The sequence below is a fragment of the Hemibagrus wyckioides genome, linkage group LG25 (genome assembly GCF_019097595.1).
Source record: "Hemibagrus wyckioides isolate EC202008001 linkage group LG25, SWU_Hwy_1.0, whole genome shotgun sequence".
In the NCBI taxonomy this organism is placed as follows: Eukaryota; Metazoa; Chordata; class Actinopteri; order Siluriformes; family Bagridae; genus Hemibagrus; species Hemibagrus wyckioides.
Window position 1 is genome coordinate 5,438,392 of NC_080734.1, and position 10,000 is coordinate 5,448,391.

General features: G+C 42.1%; 1 protein-coding gene across 2 annotated transcripts in view; it reads left to right on the forward strand.

Annotated features, from left to right (window-relative positions):
• Nucleotides 1–10,000, forward strand: part of dcbld1 (discoidin, CUB and LCCL domain containing 1) — a 32,445-nt gene that overhangs the window by 2,883 nt on the left and 19,562 nt on the right. Inside the window, exons 2-5 of one of the 2 annotated variants that reach the window (XM_058379457.1) lie at nucleotides 3,766–3,981; nucleotides 7,768–7,923; nucleotides 8,739–8,790; nucleotides 9,385–9,457. In XM_058379457.1, coding sequence (XP_058235440.1) covers nucleotides 3,766–3,981; nucleotides 7,768–7,923; nucleotides 8,739–8,790; nucleotides 9,385–9,457 — 497 coding nt within the window. The remainder of the gene's footprint in view (nucleotides 1–3,765; nucleotides 3,982–7,767; nucleotides 7,924–8,738; nucleotides 8,791–9,384; nucleotides 9,458–10,000) is intronic. The other variant, XM_058379458.1, reaches the window with a different exon arrangement.

Genomic DNA, 10,000 nt, shown 5'->3' on the forward strand with positions numbered 1-10,000 from the left:
TTTAGTGTTTATCAAACTTAGTGTGATACTGATTAGAGTCTCAGATGTTGGTGTTGACACTGCGTGATGGCGTCACTGCCGAAGCACGACGGTTATTTCGCTGCAGGTTTGTCTGGTTTTGTTTTGCTGCAACAGAACGCAAGACTCTGAGCAAACCATGCAGCATTTTCCACTAGGCACGTTGGTGTAACTTTCATTTTTACTTTGATATGAGCGTGATATCGGAGCTCAGGGTAACCTATATCAGTCCGATCTGAATGTCTGATCAGTTTCGAGAGCTGAGCTCGTCTAGCTGAGTTGTGTGAATCCTGAAAGGCGTGATTCGCACATCTTCGTAGCATAATGTAGGCATCCAGGAACTTTCTGGTACATGTCAAGATGCCTGGAGGTCATTTGCGTGCTCTGAGATCTGAGAGCCGGACGAATGTTCAGGACGATTTTGTGTGTACTGTAGTAATGTAATGTTGTAGTCAATAACTTTCATCGTTGAGTTGGCAAGATGGCCGCCGTGTTTCTCCTGCGTTTGTTTGAAGTAAATACATCTATAGTGCACCATGCAGTTTCTATATTTAGATATGTTTTGTAGAAATGGAAATTCATAAATATTCAAGAGATCAGTTCTGGCTTTTGTAGGTCTTTAACTTCACTTCTAACTGAATCTCTCAGAGCTCCCTCAGCGCTGATTGAGGGTAATTAATTAATCAAGCACAGAATTAGTTGAGCAGTTGTACACTTCCTGCCGTCTAACCTATGCATTAAACTTTCCACCCATTTTTTTCCCCCCAGTGCCAGATGGCCTCGCTTTGACTTTTCTCACTGTATCTTGTTCAGTGAACATGCAGCAGGTCTGAAGCAGCACTTTGCATTGCCTGAACATGTGAAACTCTCAGTCATCTGAGTCCAGAGGGGATTCAGGTGTTGAGCTGGAAATAGCGCTCCACTTTTAGTGGAATCATGAAGCACGACGGTCTTTAACTCGGACAAACGCCGATTATTTTCCAACAACGGGTGTTTGAATCCTTTCCATATTTCTAACCACACGCCTGTATCTCAGCTGCTCAGTCTGTCCCATTTCCTGTTATTTATTATACAATGTGGTCCACGCTGCCTGTTTTCCTTTTTTTTTTTTTTTTTAGCTCATGACATTAACACTCGCTCACCTGCCACCAGGTGTGTCTTTCCTGTTTGTGCTTTTCCACTGGCCTCTCCCTCTAAAACCAGCTCACGAGCACGTCTGGCTTGGGTTTAGTCGAGACCACAAAGGCCACTGTGTGTCCACTACGGCTGACGTAATGCAGCGTAGGTAATGGGCTGTTAGTTTTATGCCCTGCTCAACATGAACCTCAAAGCTGCACTGTGTCCCGGGCTTGGAGGCGCAGTAACTCGGAAATGTTTTTCCACCATAGTGCGAGAGCTGGAAGAATGTCTCCAAATGCCACGCTGTCTTGTTATGCTTTATATTAGTGCAGTGATGTAATACTACTACTGATCTTTCGGTGCTTAATAGATTACGGATACGTCAATACAGTTTGGGATACTGGTGTTCATTTACTCCGGTACCGACGTATGGTTTGTGTGGGTTGCTAAACCGATGACGCGAATCGACGATCTGGACGTCTTTCACAAATAACGAACCTGCTCTTTGGACGATATCCACCCAGTAGTGTGACTCTGCAATCCAAGGAACCTTCACGATGTTGCGATTGCAGAAACGAACACAAAATCAAGCAACTCTGAGGAGTTTTTTTGTGGTGGTGTTTTTATTGCCAGATTTGTTTCGAGACGTTTTGTGACAGCTTCATGTGCATGGAACATGAGTACAGCTCTCATTGAACGTCTTTACATTTGCATTACTAGCATTTGGCAGATTGTATATGTGTCTTCACTGGAAGGAGTTTAATAGAAGAATCCTGTGCTTGCGATGCCACCAATTCACAAAAAATGCACACAAAGGTGCATCGCAATTTTAAAAGAAGCCACAGAAAAGCTCCTGTGGAATCCTGAGCACTGAAACATGCTGCCTTTCAACGGTTCGGTCTATGAAAGACTCAGCAGCAAGCAATGTGAACAGAGCTGAATAAAATGTTTCGTATGCGTAATACTAAAAGGTGTCGCTCCTCTTGGTACGAGTTTCGAGATCGGAATTGACTGAATGTGGATGAATTTGTATTCAAATCATTACACATGGAAACAAATGAACGAAGAATTCAATCCTTTTCTGGAGGCGCTATGATGAAGATTTACACCACTGCAGTTGGATGGAAACCCCACTACAGATGCTTCAGCCGTGGGAAACAGTGCTGAACGTGCATGTGCCCCACACACACACACTCGTGAGAGCCTGTCCCACGTCCTGTGCTCATCCTGAAGACCTTCTGCTCCCAGCAGCTGACCATCTCGAGCAGCCTGCGAATACTCCAGAGGAATCGCATTCCTCTCCACGCTGCTGCACTCTCCTCGTCTCCGGGCTCAACCCCAAGTGTATGCCAGGAGCGCCGTGTCTGCGCCGTGTTGCGACTTGTCCCGCTCGGACGAGGCACGCACTTATGGAAGTTCTGCCGCGACGTTGCTTTGACATGCAGCTCTTCAGTTGAATTATTCAAGGTCTCAGTGTTGAATCTGTTCAGTCATCCTTGTCGCATATGCCTCATCTGTTATGTAACAGTTTCATTTCAAAAATCTCTTTTTTATCTGGTTCCAAGGTTACATAGCCTATTTATCGTGTGTTGTGGGAGTCATGGAAAATAAAATTATACAACTGGAGGCTGGAAATAGCTGCAGCAGAATATTTGGGTATGGGCAGGTTTGAGGGAAATGAAATAAATAACAATATTCTCTAACAAGCAGCTTTACATTTTTATTAGCAGGGAAAGGGCAAGTGTACAGGACAGTGAAGTCTAACAGAAGTTTAATAAATACATTAGTGTATCTATTGCAAAGTGTAGGGAATACTGCAATACCGGACACTGAGGCCTACTGGCTGTACCGAATCCCAGGGTACCAGAGTTTACCCAGTACTTCAATGTAGCTGTTACCTTTATGGGGGCAGTGGTGGTTCAAGTGGTTAAGGCTCTGGGTTGCTGATCAGAAGGTCAAGCTGCCACTGTTGAGCACTGAGCAAGGCCCTTAACCCTCTCTGCTCCAGGGGCACTGCATCATAGCTACCCTTGTGCGCTGACCCCCAACTTCCTCAGCAGGGATATGCGAAGAAAATAATTCCACTGTGCTGTAATGTATGTGTGGTGGTGATAATAATAATAATAAAAAGTGTATAGACTGCTGAAGTGTATGCAGTATGCCTAAAGGATGTGTCTGTGATATTCCAGCAGAGATGTATGAGGTGCTGAGGAGTACAGGCTACCCAAGTGTATTAAATAATAATAAAATGTCAGGAATTTTGAAGCATATGTGCTACTGAAATGTATGGAATGTTGAGGTGTTTGGAATACTGCAGTGTACAGGATGTCTATGAAATACTGCAGTATTTTACGAAGGGCATGCATGACTACACTCCTTACATTAAATAGACTGATGTAGTACATATCAAAGAATTGTTCAAATCTAATGAGCAGTTCACTGTATTGTCCCAGTCGTGCAAAGAAATAAACAGTAAGGAATGATATCACAGTGTGATCTGCCCTCCGTCTGCTGTTACTGTCTGAGCTGCTGTTCTAGAAATTTCATCACCACCTTCTAACCAATGAGAGAACCTGAATTGACATTTATGTAGGCATATTAAAGTCTTCTGCTCTGTGTTCTCCTCAGAGGATGGCTGTGGCCAGTCGGATCTGGGTCCACAGAGTGGTTTCCTGTCCTCAAAGAACTATTCGGAGTATCCCAACAGCTCGGTGTGTGAGCGGAAGCTTCGTGTCCACAGCAGCCTTAGGATCGTGATAAAGTTTGAAGACGTGTCCATCGAGGGGGTGGACTGCCAGACTGACTATTTGAAGATTTTGATGGAGAAAGATGGGACGCCTTTCGGTAAGCTAAAATGAAGTCTTTACATTTTGTGTGACGGTTTCTTTGTAGCTAAGTGTGTTGAAGTGGTCGTGACATGGATAAGAAATGCTGGAGATCTAGAGCAACGTTTCCACTGAATCTGAAATATACCCAGATGATCATCTCCCCCTACTTTCACTGGATGTTATGTGATGAGAATATGGCACTGAAGCGTTGAGGAAGAAGCTTGTGATACGATTTTGTGAGATTTTCCAGACTTTTGAGATTATTGGACACCTGACATGTTGATGTAGTCATTTGCCTAAAATCTTTAGGAATCATTAGGAACTGTCCTGTTTATTGGCCAAGTATGTTTTTACACACAAAAGGAATTCGGTACCAGCTGTTCATGACACTCAAATAGTACAGACATAAAATAACAACACAAGGCAAGCTGGCGGAGACAGTGTCATGCTTTGGGCAATGTTCTGCTGGGAAACCTTGGCTCCTGCCATCCATGTGGATGTTACTTGGACACGTACCACCTACCTCAGCACTGTTGCAGACTATGTACACCCTTTCATGGAAATGGTATTCCCTGATGGCTGTGGCCTCTTTCAGCAGGATAATGCACCGTGCCACAAAGCAAAAATAGTTCAGGAATGGTTTGATGAGAACAACAACAAGTTTGAGGTGTTTGATTTGGCCTCCAAATTCCCCAGATCTCAATCCAGCATCTGTGGGATGGGCTGGACCAACAAGTCCAGTCCATGGAGGCCCCACCTTGCAACTTACAGGACTTAAAGGATTTGCTGCTAACATCTTGGTGCCAGATACCACAGCACACCTTCAGGGATCTAGTGGAGTCCATGCCACAACGGGTCAGGGCTGGTTTGGCAGCAAATGGGGGACCAACACAATATTAGGCTGGTGGTCATAATGTTATGCCTGATCAGGGAATATAGAACTTTGAACACCTTTTCAAACTCATCACATCCATTTTTCCCCCCTTACGACCCACTGCTGTTGCCATTGCTTTAGAGCAATGTACCATGATGTAAACGGCTTCGTTGTGCCGATGGTGCGTTAATGAGTTCAGCACATGTTAAGGCATTGTCCTCCCTGTGTAAAGATTAAATAGGGATTCCCCCAGGTGTGGTGGAAGTCATAAAGATGGAAAAACTGTGTGTTTGGCAGTAGTTTATAGTATTGCACCATGTTGGTGTGAAAGTGTGTGAAATCCTGTACTCATGCGGTAGTGCCGTGGTGCAAGTCAGACTCGCATGATCCAAGGAAGGTTTTGGGGACCGTTTGAACGAAAAGCTCCCTGAATGGCTGACGCATGGTGATGATGTCCTTCACATGGAAACCTGTGTACAATAAGGAGCCTGGAGTCTGAGCACAATCTGTTGCAGTCTATAGTCTATAGACATCCGGATCTGGTCAGTTAAGCATGGTTGTGGTAGCATCATGCTATGATTTTCTATTCAGCTGGTACTGGAGCTTTATTGAAGATGGACGGAATCATGGGTAGATCCAAATATCAGTGTTTTGGCATGAAGAAGCCTGATTTTACCTTTCAGAATGATGAAGAGCCACATTCTGGTAAAAGACATCGATAGGAAGGATTCTGTACGGATTTGTTTGACCAGTCACTGATCTGATTTCTATTTTTGGCCACATGAACAAGAAATGTGGGTCACATGAAAAGTACTGCTATTCTTTTCTCAAGCCATCACGTCTCATGCCATCACGTACTCTATAACCTGCTCTTAATCAGAGACACGGATTGATGAGAGAAATGAAATTTCAGTCCGGCGTGTCAGAGGATATTGGAAATTGCCCGGTGAACCGCTCCTCAGTCATACCAGGATCACATGATTGTTATGTGTGTTACTCACACCAGGTTTCACAACATGAGCGCATGAGGAACGAATTACATGACCAGTTGTTCCACCTATAGTTTCTGCCTGAGGGTGTTGATCGGTTTCAGTCCACAGTAGGAGAATTTTATTAGCGAGGCATGAGACACATGTACAGTACATGGGATTTGTAACATAAACAGACACCACGTCTAAATTGTAAATATAAATTATAATCCATGAATATATCATTAATTACATCAGAATAATTAGAAAGGCGATCAATTTCAATTAATTTTTGTTTTAAACTTTAATTCTGATATCTTTATTTAATGTTTTTGAAATAATACCCTAAATAATTTATGCAAAATGTATAATAGGATTATTATATACAGGCTATTTTAAATAATTCAGTAAATAATACTATATAAATAAATACATTTATTTTAAAAAGTGTTATCTCAAACATATTCTCATACATTCTATAATTCATTTAGAAATTTAAACTTGGAACAGAAAATTAAAAAATGCATTTTACACTAAATTTAATATTTAAAAATGATTTATATATATTTTTTTTTATAATTGTTAAAAACGCCATACCGATTTATATTTTTCTATTAAAGTTGACTACAAAAAGATAAGTGTTTGTTAAGTACAATCAATTCAGAAATACACACCCATGAACTCCTGATCTCAAGCTGAAAGCTCTGATGTGAGGAATAATGATGTGTAATACTTCATGGCGACGGCTCAAAGGCCATCAGCTCACCGTCGTGTCACTGTATATCAGATGCACATCACATCACGTCCGGCTCTTTATAGCTCTATTGTCTCCTTCCGCCGGCCTTCAGCCAGACTCCTGCTCCTGACAAAAGACGCCTCATTATTTCATGGCCGGACTGAAAGGTTAGGAGGAAGAGACGGTTCAGGTGACGGCGTGGTGTGTGCCAGGGCTTTATAAAGCTGAAAGCGGAGACTGAAACGAAGAGCCATGTGGTTGCATGGGGGGGGTCTGTGAAACACCGACTCTTCAAATACACCAACCTGCTACTGGACATGTGACTCAGCAGCATCAGACTGGACACATTTTAATATGTGATACGAGTGCAAATACATTTTCTTTTTCTTCGTCTCCCCTTGTCTGTGCTGCCACACAGATGAAAGCTGAGAATGTCTTCACTCGGGCCGAGGTTAAATTAAGAAAATGAAAGTGTGTGGATTATCAGAGGTGCCTTCACTTCAACTACTGTACTGCTGTTTTATGATAAGCTCAGTTACAGCTTGTTAGGGTTGTAAACTGTCCTGTTTCTCAAACATTCTGGACATTGTTTACGGCTACTTAATAATAAAAAAAAATCCTGATATTATCTATGGCAAATTAACATTTAAAAAGAATTCCTGCCATTGTTTATAGCTAATAAGAAAAATCCGGCCATTGTTTATGGCTAATAAATAAAATAGAAATCCTGTCATTGTTTATGGCTAATAAATAAAATAAAAATCCTGCCATTGTTTATGGCTAATAAATAAAATAAAAATCCTGCCATTGTTTATGGCTAATAAATAAAATAAAATATAAAATCCTGCCATTGTTAATACTAATAAATAAAATAAAAACCCTCCCACTGTTTATGGCTAATAAATAAGAAAAATAAATAAATAAACCCTAATTATTAAAAAAAAGAAAAAAGAAAGAAATTATCCTGACATTGTTTAGGGTTAATTAATAATAAAGTTGAAAAAAAAAAAAGGCAAATCCTTTTCCTCCAGGAATACTAAAACTAGGCAGCTTTTGGTGTTTATTCCACTGTAATCATGTAAGATAATATAATATACCCTATATGTATACGTCTGTGCATTCCACGCCGTCTTACAAGCCCAGTGACATTGTGATCTCCTATGATAACATGACATGGACATGTTGGAGGGAGGATACCATTTCTAACTCTGTGTTGTGTGTTAGTGTACTGGCAATATTGTGGAGAGACGAAATCTCACCCCACGCCGACCGGCCAGCCGCTTTACACCGACGCCAGCGAGCTCACAGTGAGCTTCCGCTCCAGCCGTCACTCCTCAGACAGAGGCTTCCGGCTTTCCTACAGCACCGTGAACCACACAGGTAGGCCAGACGTCTTTCACCCTCTCACACACTTCACATATGCATTGTTCAGTCTGTTCTCCTCCTCCATGCTGTGGTTGTTTAGGCACATGATGACACAGCAGTCACATTCAGGACCGAAACAAATTGCTCTGAGGGTGCGTTCCGCCAACTGAATCACTTGCACTGAGAAAGTGATTCGACTCTGAATTGACTCAGTTGCAGGAAGTGTATCTTTTTTTAAAATTATTTATTTATTTATTTATATATTTATTTATTTATTTATTTTGGAGAGCCAAACTGTAGAAATACTTTCAGCGAATTGTGTATAGTATTATATGATCGTCTAATGTATTCTAAGTACATTTTCAGTCCCAATATATATTTTTTTTCTTTTTGTTTACTTATGTGAAACAAAACTGATCCAATTTGCTGAAACACAGCACATGGTGTCCACTATTGTTGTTGTTGTTGTTGTTGTTTTTTCCTCCCCACTTTTAATTGGATCTTGAAGCAGGTTCCACTTGTTAAGTCAGACTAAGCCTCGGCATGTCCTCACCATCTCTTCATTCAGCATGCCCTGACATAACACACCACTCTCACCCCGATGTGACATATCCACTCCCAAGATTTATCTGTGTGTGTGTGTGTGTGTAGGTGTTTTTAACCCAGATGTGGTAAAAGGAAGCAGGCTGTTCATCCTGTTGTGATGCCTGTTTGTGTGTGTGTCCTGCTGTTTGTTGAGATACCCTTGGTTTTCCGCTGAGGCGACATTTCTGAGCTTCTCATATTGTCCCTCATTGTGTTTGTGTCCCTCCTGTGCTTTTCCTCCTCAGAGTTGCTGACATGCACAGACAAAGGCAGCCATTTCTTCCTTCCTCACTACAGGTAACTGATTTACTATTTATTAAACAGATCCCAAGCTCCCTCAGTTTACTTTACATCCTAATGGCCTTTGGGTCTCCTAATGTAGCAGGAAGGTTCTGGATAAACACATCATTTATGGAATAACTTTTAGTAGGAAGGAGGCTTCTACTTTAACGTAACATGGGTTACAGCGAGGGAAAATAAATAAATAACAAACTTAAACCATTACTGTCACACCATTTTACTCTGGTTTGTGATTTCTTCTTTCTCTGTCTGGCCTTTTTCCAGTCTCTCTCCATCTCTTTCTGTCTCTCTCCATCTTGCTCTGTCTCTGTCCCCCTTTCATTTCTTTTCTTTCTTTCTTTCTTTCTTTCTGTCTGTCTGTCTGTCTGTCTGTCTGTCTGTCTGATCCTTCTCTTTCTCTTTCTCTTTCTCTCTCTCTCTCTCTCTTTCTTTCTCCAAACACCTAAATGAACTACCTGGCTCTTGTTGATACTCTCGTCACCTTATCTGTGTGTGTGTGTGTGTGTGCGCGCATAAGAGCAGGTGTGTGTGCATATGTGCTATAATTAGCCAACATGTAAGCAGCTACTTTATTGTTGTCTCCTGCTGTAGGAAGTTGTGTCCGGCCGGATGTGGAGCAGCAGCGGGTGACGTGCAGGGAGACATTTCTCAGGGCTACAGACATGTGAGTGCAGCTTTTTATTGTTCTGCATTTCATCAGAGAGGAGATGAGGAGTGTGACGAGACGTCCCTGGGGATGACTGAGTCGGGGAGTGGTGGTGGGGGTATTTATGAGCAGGCAGAACAGGTTGGTGTTGGAGATGAGTGGCAGGATGGAGGCTCCTCTGAGCAGGAGGTCTGGATGCTTTTGGTTAGAGAACAGAGGCTGGGGGAAGGAAAGCTCAGTGCTGTTCTCATTGTGTTTCATTGTGTGTGACAGTTCAGTCAGAGAGAACAAGGAGGTGTGTGTGTGTCCACATGCGGTAAATTAATTGTTCAGCCCCCATTGTTCTCATAGTGACTTCAGTACAGCAGTGGAGTCGGGCCAAACCATTTAGCATCAAGCAGCAGTTAACATCCATCATGCAGAAGGTCCATTCCTTTCCTCTTCTGAGTTTAGCACAACTTTTTGGTGTAAAAGTGACACCATAAATGTGATGTTTGAATTAAAAAACCCGCTCTCTTTTCTAATTTGCATCACAGAACCTTCCTCGATCTCAGCTTCCTC